Source organism: Symphalangus syndactylus, chromosome 16 (genome assembly GCF_028878055.3).
Source record: "Symphalangus syndactylus isolate Jambi chromosome 16, NHGRI_mSymSyn1-v2.1_pri, whole genome shotgun sequence".
Classification (NCBI taxonomy): domain Eukaryota; kingdom Metazoa; phylum Chordata; class Mammalia; order Primates; family Hylobatidae; genus Symphalangus; species Symphalangus syndactylus.
Window position 1 is genome coordinate 42,856,205 of NC_072438.2, and position 17,995 is coordinate 42,874,199.

The following is a 17,995-nucleotide window of genomic DNA, read 5'->3' on the forward strand; positions in this document are numbered from 1 at the left end:
GGGGGTGCAAATAAGCCACCTCTGACCCTACCACCTCCTATTCCCAGCCACACCCAAAGTCTCAACACAGGTTCTGGGCTGGGGAAGGGGAGAACCAAGTGGCCTAGCCAGAGGCAGGGGACAAGGTTGGGTTTCAGAAAGTCCTCTTGATGGAAGTGGGCTCCTGTCCCTGCAGGTAGTGAATGGGGTGGCAGGACTTGCTGGCCCAGCTTGGGCACAGGGATACTACATGGTTAAGTGAACGGTGGAAGATCGAAGGGTGGCCCTGGTCCTGCAGCTCAGGTGGGCTGCCCTGGCTGTGGGTACACTCTGGGGTGGAAGGTCCCACAGGAATATGTGCAACCTGGTCCCCCGTGTGGAGGGACAGGTCAGGATAGGAGCTCTGGTGACCCCAGACCCTGATTTGCTATCCCTGGAGTTCTGCAGGCTGAAGTCCATGGACACAGGTAGATGCAGTCGTAGGGCATGGGCCCAGGCCCTTCACAGGCTCCCCACCTCTTGGGTCCCTGCCTCTGCACAGAAGGAAAGACAGAAGCCACCACAAAGGAGAGAAAAGACATTGGGGAAGGCAGAGATAAGAGAATAGAAAGGGTGGAGATGAGGAGGAAGGAGACAAGGGGAGGACAAGAAGCAGGTAAAGGGAGATGAGGAGTCCAAGAACAGACAATAGCAGTGGGAGGCGGTTGTGAGAAGGCAGTGAGCTGGAGAGGGAGAAGGCAGAGGTCCTCTGGGAGTAGGAAGGGAGGGAGAGAAGGGCCAGGCAAGAGAGCCTTCAGAGTTGAGGTCCCCAGACTTGGGCTAGGCCTAGCGAGACATGAGCTCCAATGACTTCTTCAGCCTCTTCAGTTCCAGTGGGAAGTTCTCCTAGCACCTTTTACACACGGGCTTCATGTCAAACTCCACAAACTTGATCTTCAGAGTGAGCCTGCTCTTGCGGGTGGAGCAGGAGAAGCAGTTCACACACATCAGGCCTTGTTGAGGGCCAATACCATGTCACCCGTGAGCACATGGCTGCAGCTGTTGCAGATGTCCCAAAGAGCTGGCTGTAGTGGATCTCAAAGTAGGCCGGGCCCTTCTTCTCATAGTGCCAGAGCCCCAGGAATGGCTTCTCACACTCAGGGCAGAGAGCTCTGCATGCCACCACTCTTTGCCCAGTATATTCATTATGTGGCCCTTGATGGGCTGGCTGCAGTCCCTAGAAATGGGGACAGCATCTTGTCAATGCAGGGCAGGCAGTAGAGTTCACCCTTCAGCTCACAGGCCTCACCAGTCAGCTCCTTCCTACAGTGGATGCAGCTGAAGTGGCCTGGGTGGCAGGCACTGTTCCTGAACATGAAGGACTGCTCATGAATGACCAAGTGGCACTGCTGAGGTACCAGGCACTTGTACCAGTCCCTTGGCCTTCTTGTGATGTGGCAAGGCTGGCAGAGATGCCTATAAACCAGGGGTGGTACTATGCATCTTGTAGGGATGTGGCTGGTCAGCAGCCTTGTCAATATAGGCCACAGAGCCTGAAATTGTGCCTGGTTCTCAGCAAGTGGGTCTTTACATAAATAAAGCTACTTACATTGACCTGTTTGGAAAAACAATACAGCCAGTTTGAAGTATATATTAAATTCAAATTTTTTAAAAAAGAAAAGAAAGCTAATCTATTTGATCTATTTCACAATAACAACCTTCAACTTCTGAAAATAATAAAGTCACAGTCGAGTAGACTTGTAAAACAATTTTAATGTTTACTCAAAATAAATGAGATGTCATCATTAGCCCTTATCTCACACTTGAAAAATGGAGACAATTGTTCAGAATAGAAAGGGAAACAGCTATTAGAGTTTAAGCTCAAGTTTCAAGAAAAATTCAGATAAGGCAGGTAAAAACTCTAGATACTTTTCCACTGTCCAACATCACCAAATATTAATTTCCACATACCTCTTTATTTCATAAAAATATAAATATTTATTAGAAATAGTATTTTTAAGATTAGTTTTTCTTTCTAAATAACATGATTCCTTGCTTTAAAGGAAGATTCCCTAATAGTGCCACCTATTTCATAAACTGTCCTGCAGTTTTGTGCTTTTTAAAAATTCTAATTTACTTTGATTTAAAGAATAAATATCTCATACCCATGGTGAACTATTTTATCACCCCAAAATACAAATGGTCTGTATTTTACAATGAAGAAATTCATAGCATTTACCACCACATTACTGTACTATGATTGGACTGACTGATGTATGGGCCTGTGTATATAGATTGAAAAATAAAAAAGAAATGCTTAAAAAAAGCTTAGCTACATAAAATAATGTTTAATATCAAAACTTACCAAACAATCCGATTTTAAAGAAACCGATGGAAAAATGCTTCCCCTAACATGAACTATGATTAGATAGCATTGTCTGTCAGGAAAATCACCAATTCAGTAGCTGATCTTTATGTGGAAACAAAAATAGGGCTTTGTCCTTATTCATAAGTACAGGGAAGAGACCACTCTTTTATTAAAAAAAAACAAAAAACCTAGATTAAATGTGAACAGGTAGCCCCCAAATGTGTAGTAAACCACCAACTAGCCCCTGGCTCCATAATGGCCATATATTGTATTCTTCCAGTTATTTCTGACAATTTAGAGAAAAACATTACAACCTTACTTAATAATAATAAAAAAAATTCTAAAAATCAAACAAAACAACAGGACCCTGTGGTGATGAATTTTGTTCGTACCAAAAGTATAGTCAGACGTTCTCAAAAAAAAAAAAAAAAAAATGCTTGCATACAACGACAGTGCAATCAGCATCCAGGCCAGGTCCTGTGTACACAACCTCTCCAATGCAGTGTAAGTTTCCTCTTAGCAGCCACCAACAATGAGCTCAAACGTAGTGAATCTGTAATGTGGCTGGTTTTCTAACACTATAAATATTAATAAGAGTGGCTAGTGCTATTATTTACATCTGTTGGCCGAATATTACTCTTGGGAAATAAACACTGGACTTTTTTCTTAACAAGTGGTTTCTCATTGACAAGTTCTGGTCACTAGTGAACTAGAATGAATCTTAGCTCACTTCTTTGTTTTGTAGGACATTTAATTCCTTCCTTCTTTTAAAAACTCCAGTGTGTTTTAGGCAGCCACTACAATAAATTCTCCCCCCTTTTTCAATTTACTTCCCTTTCTTTTCCCTAAGGTGGAACCTCTGTAAACCTAAAAACATATGGTAATTTAATATACAAGTTTTCTCAAAGTGCAAAATATGTTACAGATAGTTTCTTAGGCTTCATTTAAACACAGCATTTTATACAATACAGTACAGTTTGAGATTTCTGCTCATAAATTATACCACTTAACAGACAACTACTTTAAAAGGGCTGACCACCTAAGTAACCCAATGTCTTCTTACACGAAGTTAATACAGTGGAACTTTACAAGCTTTGTTCAGACCAAAATAATCTTACATTCAATCACATATATACATATTTTTAAATGCTCCTTAAATGCCTAAGTGTAGACAGATTTGCCTATCAATAGGCAAATTCTTATGAATTATCTTGTAGTTCAGTTTCGGAGTTACACATAAAGATTGCATACAATCTTAAAAAAAATAATCTGGGGAGCAATTCATTTTATTTCTTACTTCAAAATCTGCTCATCCTGTAATTCTTTTGGAAGGGTTCTTGACCGTTGTAGAACCACATTAAGTTCTTCAATTACCCTTGACGGTAACTTATGATCAGAGTCCAAAGTAGCTTTGCTATTCCTGTCCTCAGTCTTCCTCAACGTCTTTAGGCCTTTATGGCCTTTTGGTTGCCCAAGTGGTGCTACAGGTTCTGTGTCCTCCAGGCAGTTGAAACTCCGATGCTTTCGGGTTCGATTTCGAAGTTTATCGTCCTTGTGCTCCAGGCAGTGGGCCACCATGGAAGCTCTCTCCTTTAAACTCGAGTCCACGGACTCTTTATCACACTTCTCACTGAGCCGCAGCCTTTCAAGTTCTGCTCTTGCACTCTAAAAATAAAATAAAATGTCTCACAGGGAAGCAAGATTTGACACAATTTAGGTTTAGAAAGTGCAATCCACATAAAAGTTGATGCTTCCTATAAAATATCTCATTTCTATGACTTAGGTCCTAACTTTACTTCGATACAAGTGGCATGTCTGAATTTATATACTAATCTTAGAGCTACAAAATCAACTACAGACAGTCCCTGGCTTACAATGTTTCAATATGATTTTTTGACTTTACAATGGTCATTAAGTAGAAAGCATACTTCAAATTCTGAATTTTGATCTTTTCCCCAGTTAGTGATGCGTGGTAGGACACTCTCTCGTGACGCTGGGCAGTGGCAGTGAGCTGCAGCTCCCAGTCAGCCATGCACTCACGAGGGTGAATAACTGATATGGTGTGCTGTGTTGCCAAATGATTCTGCCCAGCTGGAGGCTAATATAAATGTTCTGGGCATGTTTAAGCTAGGCTAGGCTAAGTTACAACATTCCATAGGTTAGGTGTATTTAACGCATTTTTTATTTTAAGTATGTTCACCTTATGGTGAGTTTAATTGTATGTAACCCCATCATAAGTTGAGGAACATCTGTAAAATGCAATCCATGGAAATTCAGTTTAACATGCATTCAACATATCACTTCAAAGATGTCTTTTGGGTTATTCAAATTGAATCTCACTTCATACTTGCCTCTTACTCACTCCTGCTTAGATATGTCTAGCAAGGTTTCTGTTTTTTTTCCTTTTGTTTAATTATTTCACTGAAGTGTGAACCTTGTACACACATAGGAAATGATCAATAAATATTTTTGAATGAGTAAATGAAGAAAAGTTTAAACAATGATAGACTAGACTAAGAAAATGTGGCACATATACACCATGGAATACTATGCAGCCATAAAACTGATGAGTTCATGTCCTTTGTAGGGACATGGATGAAACTGGAAACCATCATTCTCAGCAAACTATCGCAAGGACAAAAAAAACAAACACTGCATGTTCTCACTCATAGGTGGGAACTGAACAATGAGAACACATGGACACGGGAAGGGGAACATCACACACCGGGGACCGTTGTGGGGTGGGGGGACGGGGGAGGGATAGCATTAGGAGATATACCTAATGCTAAATGACAAGTTAATGGGTGCAGCACACCAACATGGCACATGTATACATATGTAACAAACCTGCACGTTGTGCACATGTACCCTAAAACTTAAAGTATAATAATAAAAAATAAAAATAAAAAATAAAAAAAGTGTGTAGCACCTTTCCCCTCTCTCTCTTGCTTCTGCTCCAGCCATGTAAGATGTGCCTGCTTCCCCTTTGCCTTCTGCTATAATTGTACGTTTCTAAGGCTTCCCGAGAAGCCAAGCATCTGCTTGCCACCATGCTTCCTGTGAAACCGTGAGCTAATTAAACATCTTTTCTTCATAAATTACTCAGTCTCAGACATTTCTTTATAGCAATGAGGGAATATACTAATACATCTATAATATTAGCCTAAGTTATGTAACCTTAAATGAAGGTGGGGACATGTGATGGAAGTGAACTGTGAAGAGTTAGGGGATGGGAGAGTGAGGAGGAACTTTGCATGAATAATATGGTGAGCCAAATTGCCTTGAATGTTATGAAGAAAGCCCAGTGCATGGATAATGGGGAAAGAAAGTCATAGTTTATACACTATACCGTCCTTAAAAGATTAGGCATTAATAATTTAAAAAGAGAGAGAGAGAAAGTCTGAAAGTGGAAGAGCAAGAGACAGCTTGCTACAGGCAATGCCAGTTCATGTCACAGGGTGCTGAGGGAAAACCAGTTGTTTGAATGGAAATAATAATCTGAAACAGAGTCTGTCTCTCCCAGTGGCAGACAGAGTAGTTTTTAACTTATCATAGCTAGAGAATGGTATAATGGATGGGTTCTCACAGCAAATCATTCACATGGCTTTAGCCTGTGCCTTCATATTTTCCATTAAATCCAGAGGCAAGCCAATGGTTACAGAGGTCTTAGGACACCAAAAAGTAATATGACCAATATGTACAGAGTATACTAGAAACTCTCTTAATTGGCTTTCATTACCAAACTCACTGTATTACTTAATTTTTATGTTGTAAAATACATAATCATATCAATAAATTTAATCATCACAACACTTTAAACGCTTTAAACTCTGTATTATTCAGAGTTTAAAGTAAATTGTCTTTATCTTAAGATGCAGAAACAGAAACTCAAAGAAAAAAATTTGCCCAAGGTTGCATAAGTGAGAGCTTGGGAGGGGACCCCAGGTTGGCCTTTCTGAAATCAATGTGCTGCTTTCTACCACATCAAGCTGTGCTCACGATACTAACAACAAAGAGAGGGGCTTATGGGTGGGATTCTATGTCACTATTTTCTGCTTCACTGCATCATTATTCTTTGCTCGTTATTTTTGTTTTACAGATATATATTGCTCTTAAAATAGCAATTTTGAAAAAAACTAACGAATTATTCCATATCATCTTCCAAGTTCCTTAATATTTTGCCTCAATATACGTTAAAGATATGCTAGTCATTATTCTAATAAAGTTTCATGTGTAATGTCACTTAATCATCACAACAGCACTATAAGGTGGGGGCTTTTATTAACCCCACATGCTTACAGATAAAGCAGCTTAGAACAATGGCGTTAAAGTAAGATATCCATGATTTCATAGGGACTCAGTAGGAGGACCGCAGGTAGTATCTAGTTTGTGCATTCTTAAGCATTCTGCTTGCCTCTTCATGTGTGATTTCCCCTGCCAAAAACTTGGTATATTCAGCTGGCTCACTACTAATTTCTCCAATTAACTTGAGAAGTCACTTCCACCATGATGCCTTCCGTACCTGGATAAGGTATTCTCATATGACTTTCAATAGGACTGAATGAAAGCCAGGCTTAGCCACAAAATTTATCAATCTGCCAACAACTTCTTTGAAAAATAATTCTTCTTGAATATATTCATTGTTATGACTAAGTTTTATTAATATATTATACTTAATATTTTAACTCACTTTTCATTTTTAAAACAAAGGGTCAAAAATGGTTAGTTATCTTGTAAATATATTTTTTAAAATTTTTATATGAATAATTCTATGGCAAATATTTTCATGGTTTATATGAAATTTTTTTTAAAAAATTTCTATTATTGCCTTATAAAGTAAGTTTCATTATGTTTTTCCAACGTTAAACATTTAAAAAATGTCTTTGCCAAATTTATCAAGTCACCAAACTACCTTATATTTACTAATCTTACAAAGAGGTTGGTTTATTTTAAAGGATTGATGCCCAATCCTCAAGGTGAGAAGGAAAACAAACAGTAGCTTTCATGAAAGATGCCAAATCTTCTTTTTTGATTCTCAGGGGTCATCTTATAGGTCCTTAAATTAACTGAGAGACCCCATCAGTTCCCAAAGCACTGGAATGTGATTATATTACTAGAAAATTTAGTTACCAGGGCTCCAGACAGATTCTGCTACGGGCTTACTCTGAGGGTGTTTTAAGTAAGCTTGTAAAATGAATTTGAAGTTGTGATTTTATCACCAGAATTTCTATACACGTATTTAAAATCGGCTACTTTAGAGGTAAGAAAATAAGTAGTATTGTGCATATGTGATTGGGTGGTCAATGACATTAAAATAAAAGGTATAAGTTTATTCATACTGTTTTCTTGCTGTATGTGATTATTACCATGCTTTTCAAAGTGATTATTATTGTGCTTTTGACGCCAATGAAGTAATTAATGACCTAATCACATTATGACATAGGAAAATATGTTCTATAATTGAATATAAAACAAACAAAATCCTGACCTACCTCGATATTTTTCCGGGCCAAGGTTGCATTCCCCTCATGCTGTATAGGAATCAGAGGCAAACCTCCAATTTTGGGATTTTTGGTTATTGAACGTTTTCGTTCCTTTCCAGCTGGTGGCCATATATCATTTTCATGCTGTGGAAACACAATTTCTTGCTGTTGGTGTGTGATTTTATTATGTGGTATACTATGTCATAAAGCCACTTGGTTTCTTTCCCACATATCCACATCAGATGATCTGATATCCATGAGAATTCCATTTGTGATTATGATGTTGACTCTGGAGGCAGCATCGCTCCAGGACATGAAACTCTTAACTGAACTGAGCTTTGAGGTCTCAGCTTAATTTCTAAGTTTCGAATACATGCCTTCTATACTACTTATCAAACCAAAAGGGGAAAAATATTTGAGGCAACTGGCAAATCTCTTTGTGGAAGAAAAATAGTACACTTGTCTACATTGCTAGGCACTGTAATCTAAGTAACTATACATTTACACCAAATATGATTTCAGTGTAAAAATAATTTCATCTTATATATCCCAAATCAACCTAAGGCATGACTACCAGAAAAATTAGCCTAACTTTATGACCTCTTGAAAAATGTTACTATTTAATCTAATTGAATTCCAAAGAAATACAAGCTTTTTACTCAGACATTTAAACATCTTTACTGAAAATCACTGTACAACGGAGAGTGGGGCACATTTATTCTCAAATCATTGACTACATATTTTTGCCTTCTAAATAATTATACATATGACTGGAGAAAGGTTAATTTGGATGGGGATAAATGTTCACAGGTAAAAATATAAGCTCTGGAGTGATTAATCTCTGATATATACATATAAAAAATTCCTTAAAGAATTTTGTACTCCCCAGGGTAGATTAACGTTCCAGAATTTGGAAAAAGTATATTGATTTTCAAACAACAATCTATGACGGAAACACAGAATACAAAGTATAAAATGAAAAGTTTACAGATATTGTAATGAAATGAAAACAATTTAGTAAACTACATAGCTAAATGTTTACTCTTTATTTCCCTCAATTCTTAAGCGACAGATTATTGTTCTTATGTTGCAGTTCTTATTTTAATGTGTTGCTTTACAGCAAAGAACTCATTTAAACAAATATTTACTGTCTACCCATCACATAATAACAACTAATTTAACTAAGGGACAAACTGCCAAGCTGAGTCTTTATCAATGTACATAAAATTTTCATTTATTCCTCAATGATCTTACAGTGCAGATCCTTTAATGTGCATTGTATCTACCCTTGAACGTTAGTGAAGCATTTACCTTAGTTCAGCAAATCTATAATGGTAGGTTATACAGTATTTCAATTGGAAGGTTATAGCTTCATATTATTTTTATGATACAGTACCAAACATGGTTTAAAAAAGGATATATATAATTTTCATGTTCCCAAAACATAAACCTGGGAGAAAACTGACTGAGCGGGAATTAGGCAATTTTGTGAATTACCCTTACACTTTCAAATCACTGATGTGTAGTGCATACGCTAAAATATATTTTGAAGAATCTAAGAGTAAATGTGGTTCACAAATCCGTATTTTTCTTTTATGAAATAATATACAACTGTGAATACCAGCTAACTCTCCTTGAATTGAACTAAGAGGCATTTTTTTCTACTGTACATCCAAGTGATGTGTTCTGATTTAATATTTGTAGTTATTTGTAAATGACTTCAAAAGTCATACAGCGTGAATCACATAGGTGAGGATCAAACTTTCATTTTATAACCAAAGACCACACCTAAACATCTCCATTTCTGCCTTCCAGTTTCTAACCTTTGCCTGTCTTTCCAGCTAACTAAATTTAGTTTCATTCATTTTAACTATTCTTTTCACTCCTTGAGACCTCCAATCCACTACCATTCTTCTCACAACATTTTTTACCACTTCCCTCATTGCCTGGCTTTGATTTCATGGTCAATCAGTAAACTCACTTCCTTGTAAATATCTTCAAGTCCAAATTTTATCTGATTACTTATTTTCTTGCTCCTTCATCCTCTATCATACTTGCCTGGCAAAGCCCTAAACCTAATTAAACACAATTCACCTTATTTCATGAGTGCCTGCCAGTTGATGGAGGACAAAAATAAATTACTCTGCAGATCCATCACACTTTAAATTTAACCTTAAATTTTAAGAAACCATTCATCACTGCCTTGAAGTTCTACCATGGGACAACTGGTTTCCTCACTCTCTGAAGATTACTTCTCTCCTTTGCCTCTGCCCTTATACTTCAAAAACCCTGCTTGCATCACATGTGGTGACCTCACTGATTCAATCCAACAATTATTACTGATCATTTAAGAAAATACTCCCATCATGAAATGTACCAATCTCCTTGCATCTATAGTCATCTAAGTGAGTTTACTTCTTGCAATCAATATTTGCTGATTGCAAATAACTTTTATCCAGTCATATCTATAATTGCTCAGTAGGCCATAAACTGAGGTGGTCAATAATTTGAGAAGAAGTGTGCCACACTCTCTGCTGTATAATGATTTTTAATCATGAATAACCATGCACTAGATCATATCATTTCATGTCTGTTCAGGGCCTCTGCTGGTTTAATAACATCTCTCCTCCTCTATCCATTTCTACTTCCTGATTGGATTGTCTTCATATAATGTATGCAAGTACACACTCCCCCATCTTAAAGACAAATCAAAACCCCCAAACCTACCTTCACCTCTATCTAGTCACAACCTCATTTAATTACATGAGTAAATTACTTGACAGAATTTTCTGTACCCATCACCTGGTTTTCCTCCTTTCTTACTTCTTATCATTGCTTTTGCTGTTTTCTTTTCTTCTGCCTATGCTTTAAATTTTGAAATGTCCCAGGGCTTATTCCTCCGTTTTCTCTCTCTCTCCCCCTCCCTCCTCCATGCTTCCCTCTCCACCTCAAACCTTCTCCCCCAGGCATCTCATCTAATCCTATCCCTTTGAATAGAATCTAAGTGCTGACTTCCTCCAAATTTACATTTTAGCCCCAAACCTGTGCCTGAGTTTTTCATCCACACATCCAACCTGCTGCCCAGCATGCACATCTGTGTATCTAATAGGTGTCTCAAATTTTCTGTGGCCAAAACAGAACTCTCCATTTCCTTCCACATCTCTGATGATCCCACTTATATCTGACAGTTGCCAAAAAACTAGAATTTTTTCTGATTTCTACCCTTCCTCTCAAATTGCAATAGCCAATTGACACAGTAGTTAAGAAGGAATTACTAAGCAGATAGCAAGGGCATGGGAGTCCTTGGCTTTTCTTTTTAATGAAAAGCAGTCCCAAGCCATTTTCTAACAAAGAGCAGCCTGCAATCTAGGAGCTTGCAGGGGTGAATGCTGGCAGGAACTAAGGACTAGACATTTTCAAGATGGTGGCTCCATCTTACCTTCTCTGCCAGCCAAATGCATTGTAAGGAGAGGACAAGATGGTGTCAATCAACTGGAAAGCCCATTTGCATAAGAAGATTAGGGTGGGGGTGACCAGACTTACCCATACACTATGTAAACGCCATATCTGATCGAACCAATCTGTGAGCCCTTCGTAAATCAGACACAACCTCCTCAAACTGTACTATAAAACTGCGCATTCTGCACCAGCTGGTCCTTTCTGCTTGGAGACCTCTTCCTGTTATAGGGGAAGCTGTTTCTCTCTCTCTTCTCTTCTACCTATTAAACCTCCTGCTCCTAAACTTCTCACGTGTGTCTGTGTCCTAAATTTTCCTGGCGTGTGACAAGGAACTCTAGGGTATATACCACAGACAATGTAGTCGCTTCACAATAATTCCAAAAGCCTTATTGGCTCTACCTTCAAAATATTCCTGAATTTTAATTTGTTTACCATATTCATTGTTACCACCCTAGTCTGAGCTGACATCTTCTTTCCTATAGCTGTTCATCCCACTTGCATCTTTGACCCTCTACACTGCAGACTCAATGGAGTGAACAAAATAATTTTTTTCAATTAAAATTAGATTATATCCTTCCCTTGTTTCAAACTATTAAGCAGGAACTACATAACTTGTCACAAGCCTTCCTCATCTCTAATATCTTACCTTCATGATGTTTATAGAATAAAACAAGACAGTGATGATGTCTCAGGACCTACCCTGCTGGCCCCATCCCTGAATGATCCTTCCTGGAAGCCTGCATGATTCCCCTCTCATTTCAGACTGGTCTCAGGTCACCTACTCAGAAGGCCATTCCCTGAGAACCTTGCTCAATTAGTGCCTTCCTTATGTCAGTCACATGCTCTCCTTACCTGACATATTTTATGATTCTCCTATTTTATCACACGGATATCCATTTGAAATTTTATCTGATAACTGATTTTCTTACCCTATTTCCTATTTTAGAAATACTAACTGAACATGTACTTGACATACAAGCCAAATATAATGAAGAGCCCTTCTTTTCATGGAGTTTACATTCTAGTAAGAGAGGCAGACATGAAATAGCTAATTACATTTTTTTCTTTATTAATTACTGTCACAGTGGAGAAGTACAGGATGCTAAGGGTGATAGCCTGAAGGTCTAATTTATCTGAAGGTCAGGAAAAGTTTCTCTGAGAATGGGATATTTAAGCTAAAGTCTAGATGACTTTTGAGGCAGGGGTGTGGAAAGGATGGAGATTACAAAAGTACTCTGAATACCAAAAAGAGCTCATTATAAGGGGTGTTTACTGTTAATTCGCATACGTGTTTGTGTGTATGTCTACGCTTTTAACATATACATTAATATTTGCTATTTTGCTGTTTCCCTACAGAGATGAACCATAAATCCTTAAATCCAAGAAGGCTTCTGTGTTTATCTTAAGGGAGGACCTGAATAATACCAAGAAGTAAAAAGAACAGAGGAAAGATAATTAGGCTAAATCTTTGAGACGAGGACTAGGATTAAAACATGAGACAGTGAGAAATAACCTCGTAGTGAGACTAGGCTTTGCTTCCTGCATTCATTCCTTAAATTTCAACTGCAGAGTCTACTGACTACAATTATAAAAACAAAAACATCAATTTAGTTGTGCCACAAACAACACTGTAACAGCTTTCAACTCCATAGTCCCAACTTTACCAAAAGACTTCAAATCCAGTTTTTTTGTTTTTCCTAAAGTAGAACTCGATATGGCCTAGCGCATTGGCTCATGTCTGTAATCCCAGCACTCTGGGAGGCCAAGGTGGCAGATCACCTGAGGTCAGAAGTTCGAGACCAGCCTGCCCAATATGGTGAAACCCCATCTCTACTAAAAATACAAACATTAGCTGGGCATGGTGGTGCACGCCTGTAATCCCAGATACTCAGGAGGCTGAGGCAGGAGAATCACTTGAACCCAGGAGGCAGAGATTGCAGTGGGCTGAGATCATGCCACTGCACTCCAGCCTGGGCAACAGCGGGAGACTCTGTCTCAAAAAAAACAAAAAAATAAAAAAGAAGTTGAATATCTGAATTTTAATAAGTTACAAAAAGGAGAAGAAGAATAAGAGCCTCTAAAAAGTTAGCAGCCAGTCTCTTGTGCACATGTTTTTCCAGGTAGTAATGGTAGAGAGACAGGCTGAGAAGAGCTGTGTTTATTAACCACTGGAAAGGTTAATACATAAATGAACAGAGAAAACTATTTTCAGAACAAATAAGAACTAGATTTTGGAGTGAGCTAACTTATTCCTCGTAAGGGAAACAGGAAAATACCTCCTCAGTAATAAAGAATGGCAACTTAATCATTACCAGCGAATTTCAATGCTCCATGAGAAGCATTGGTGGGAATTTAGCTAGACAAGGTTGGGAAACAAACCAGTCCAATTAATGGGACTATTTAACTGTTCCTCCAAAGGGTAAGTCCTGCTCTAGGGAGGAAAACAAATACAGAACTGAGTATAAGCATTGGCCTCAGACATCCCTAGGTTTAAACTACTAATTAAATATATGGTCCTGAGCAAACAACAAAACATTTGTTTTATAAAACCAAAAAACATCTTGTATGGTTTGCTGCAAGGAATACATGAGTTATTCTTATGAAGTATCTAGCACACAATAGTTATTAAAGAAAAGTAGGTTCCTGTCCTTGTTTCTGGAAAGGCAGGGGTGGAGAGAGTGGGAGAACAAGAAGGGAAATAGAACACTTTTCTAAATGAAGGTCTATGTGGGACTGTGGTAGGATGACAGCTTAGAAAAGTCCCTTTTTCTTACACGACCATTTTAAAGCAACACACCTCACCTAAGCCAAGGAGGCTGTGGGGCTGGCAGAAAAGAAGCTTTAATGGAATAAACTCTCTTTCAAAAGGTAATGAATAAATTTGAACTTTAATACACTATTTTAAAAACTAAGTATGAGAGAATCAAAGTTTATGCCAATTGTATATACATTTAAAATACTTATTAAAAATTCTTTAAAAATCATCATCACACTAACATTTCCTGTAAACAAAGTTATTATACTCTACTGGATAGTTCAAACAAATCTCGTACCTGGGCAATAAAGATACTGGTCATCCACTCCATCTGAGTTTGTGAACTATCACAACACAGGTGCCTGCAAAACGAGGTTTATAAACTATGTCATTCAAAAAGACAATTGACTATCCTCTAGTGTATCTGCTGAGTGATTTGGTGATCAAAAAATCTTTTTGGGATTCTCCTGATTAATGACATAATACAATCACAAAAGTGGAACATTTCAGTACAAGTTGTTTTGGTCTTCTGCTAAATGTACAATACAAAGTTATAGTGTAAATACATTAGTTTAAACAAAATACAACTGAAGGCTTTGGTAAGTGCTGCAAAATGATCACCAATATTTTTTGGAAAGGCAGAAAGATCTATTTCATTTTGCCTTTTCAAGTACATGATGGTAAAACACTGTATTCCACTAAAATTCTGAGCCTGAGAAGCAAAATATGTGCACATTCTCATAAGAGCAGATCTTTCTTTTAAAAAGGCTGAGACATAGTCTCCATCATTGTAATTATAAACACTAATACCCACAGATTCATAAAAAATAAAACTACATGAAAAACCACCACATATCCAATAACAGTGATTAAGTAACCTTTTATTGAAAGCCTAAATAAAACAGAGACCTTGTCCTGAAGGCTCCTGTAGTCTATTAGGGGAGCTAAGCATGTAGACAAATAAATTGCAACACAGTGAGAAAAAGCAAAAATAAAACTGAGCGCAAACATAGAAACCACAGACTTGGGGATGAGGAGAGGGTTGTTCTTTATAAGAGGAAAATTTTATAATTGATATTGGAAAGACCTAATGGGCATTTCAAAGTAATTGTATTCTTTACATTCCTGTATTATCAAAATAATTTACCTGAAAAATGTTGAAAATGACATTTCTAAAAAATGTGTGTTTTCTTCATCAGAACCTCATGAAAACATTGTCTTTCCCTATTACCATGTCCAGGAAAACCATCCCTGCCACAAATCATTTTAATTAGGTACCCTTGTTTATAAAATACTGTAGGTGCAAAGAAGAAATAATGATCAGAGGTGAGAGTTATTAGATAAGGCTTTGGGGCATTTGAGCTATGATTTCAAAGAACATTGACAGTTGAGTTGGTTGGGTCATCAGGGGGACAATAAAAGTATGAGAGGAAAGAGAAGCGAAAAGTATAAACAAAGGTTCAGTAGGGGGACCATGTACATCACACATGCAGATCTGAAACAGCAAAGAATGCGTGGTGAATAAAGATAGATGCTTGTTTTGTCATTGAGTGAAAAAGAAAAGCTGTGGGAGATGAAGTTGATGGAGTCATATATAGCCTTGCATGCCACATAACAATTCTGTGCTTGATCCCATAGGTGAAAGAATTCACAGAAGTTTTAAAGCAGGAGGGAAACATGGTACAGCGTAGAAAACACTCCTCAGTGGAGAGGTGGAGAATGTACGCCAAAACAGAAGCAAAGAAGAGGCCTGAAGAGCACTTAGGACTCCTGGAATAATCCAGGCAGATCAATGAAGGCCAGGCCCTCAGGGCAGAGAGGTGTAGGTGGATGAGGGGCACAAGGAAGAGGCAGATCTCGTGTGGCTCAGTGACTGATTAGACACAGGGAGGTGAAGAGAAGGAAACATCCAGTACAGTCTCTAGAAATACTGACGGATACTGGTAACAGTATATGGCAAAAAGTACATATATAGAAAGAACAGGGTTGAGAGCAGGATATATGTTTTTCTGAAATCTGATTTTAGCTAGTTCTTATTCTGTTTTAAAACTATCACCTACTTATCTCATAAAAGCTGAATTCTACACTCATAATAACTATGGAAGAAATCAGACGTAGTTTCACTTCAGAGGCATTGCCAAATAGGATATGTGGGACTTGAACCCTGATACAAACCTGTTTTCCTCTTCTTAGGCTCAAAGTCTTTATAAACAACCCTAATTTCACTTAGGCGAAACACTTTCCGTCTGTAGTTCTATCTGCAATTACTGAAATTATTCTTTTCCTGAAATTGTCACCAATATATTATGCTCAAAAATTGTCAGCTGTTAACTTACCAGTGATGTTTCTCAGAATATGCGGTCAATCCCCAGCTGCATCACATAGAAAAAAAAACACACATAAATTAAAAATAATACATTTTACAAGGCAGAAAACAGTATTAGATGTTAAGGAGATGAGATTTAATGGTGGGAATGCATAGACTTCCACAAGTGATGATTCAATGTGTTGGACTTAGCTAGAGGTGAATGCTAAATGCTAAGAGATCTGGCTACACATTTATATAGAGGGAAGGAGGCTTGTGATGATATGGGGCAGAGAGGAGACGTCTCTGAGTAGATACTCTTAACTGAATAAGGCCAAATATCTACGAAAATGACTGAAATAAGATAATATAGAGAGATGTACTGTTACTGGGGGAAATTAAATAACATGCCTATTAAAACACAGGTATATGCTCTAGGCTTAGAAACTGAGTATGAAGGCAAACGTGAAGAAATTTTCAGCAGCAAAATCTCAGAAGCAAGCACATATAAATGATGTTCATGATACTAAGTATTAGTGCAAACATTTATTAGCTAATCAAAGTAATCTGTGATAAGAAATTGTGGCGTAAACCAAATGCTGGGGTACATGAAATGTTAAAGAGGCACACAATCTGTAGGAGGCACCCACCTCCTCTAGCGCTTACATGCTATGATGGGTTTTCAGTACCAAAGTCAGCATAGTAAAAAGGGAAAATTACAGAGCCAGAACCAAAACATTGTAGAAGCCAAGCATCAGGAAGCTGGAGGGCAGCATTTGCTTTCCTGTGTGTAGACTTGCCTGAGACGCCCTCAGGTTGTGATGTGAAAGCTCAGGGAATGAGATGCAGAGGAAGCTATGTACTTCCCAGTAGACAGGGCCTCCCGGGATTTCTTACTTTACACAGAGAGATTGCAATCCCCAAGGAGCTTGGTCTCAGTCTCAGTGGGAACATCATCCCTCCTTATCTACTCATACAAGTTCCTTGATCTGCCATAAGAACCCTGTGACGGGGGAAGCAACTTAAAAAAATTGCCTAAAACTTACTTTATAAAAAGTTAGACTAATGCCACTGATCCCTAAATCCTTAAACAGACATATTTTTTCCCATAATGTTTTTCTTTTCAGCACTTCCCTTTCAAACTTTACCTTGTTGGAGGCTTCATTTTCTTTTTCACTCCACGATAAAACTTCACGGAACTGAGAGAAAACATCTTGTCATGTTTACTACTCTGTAAGGAAAACAAAATAATTTGTAATTAAATTGATTTACACATTTCCTTACATGTTCTTTGAGCATCAATGATTGGGTTTAGAATTGTTTAGTTTCTCAATGTTTCATAAAACAAACATTTCATGAGTTTAGTAAATGAAGACTCTTAGGATTTACAATACAATCAATACATATTAATAATGTTGGATATATTCATGTTATATATGTGTACACATGTATATACAGACATGCACATAGCTCTAAAATTCTTGATTCAAAAACACTTGAGGTCAGTTGTGCATCATGTCATGGTTAACACTGAGTGCAAACTTGATTAGATTGAAGGATGCAAAGTATTGTTCCTGGGTGTGTCTGTGAGTGTTGCCAAAGGAAATTGACATTTGAGTCAGTGGACTGGGTGGGCACCATCTAATCAGCTGCTAGTGTGGCTAGAA

The 17,995-nt window shown here is 37.9% G+C and overlaps 1 protein-coding gene and 1 pseudogene across 4 annotated transcripts in view; both read right to left on the reverse strand.

Annotated features, from left to right (window-relative positions):
* Positions 1–480: 480 nt before the first annotated feature.
* On the reverse strand, positions 481–1,642 carry LOC129464612 (LIM and senescent cell antigen-like-containing domain protein 2; annotated as a pseudogene).
* A 69-nt stretch (positions 1,643–1,711) lies between these two features.
* Positions 1,712–17,995, reverse strand: part of ARAP2 (ArfGAP with RhoGAP domain, ankyrin repeat and PH domain 2) — a 175,142-nt gene continuing 158,858 nt past the window's right edge. For all 4 annotated transcript variants that reach the window (XM_063619468.1, XM_055246550.2, XM_063619467.1 and 1 more), the window contains 5 exons: positions 17,477–17,559; positions 16,360–16,395; positions 14,322–14,385; positions 7,819–7,953; positions 1,712–3,991 (listed from right to left, as the gene is read on the reverse strand). In XM_063619468.1, the coding sequence (XP_063475538.1) occupies positions 3,620–3,991; positions 7,819–7,953; positions 14,322–14,385; positions 16,360–16,395; positions 17,477–17,559 (690 nt within the window). In that variant the 3' untranslated portion in view covers positions 1,712–3,619. The remainder of the gene's footprint in view (positions 3,992–7,818; positions 7,954–14,321; positions 14,386–16,359; positions 16,396–17,476; positions 17,560–17,995) is intronic.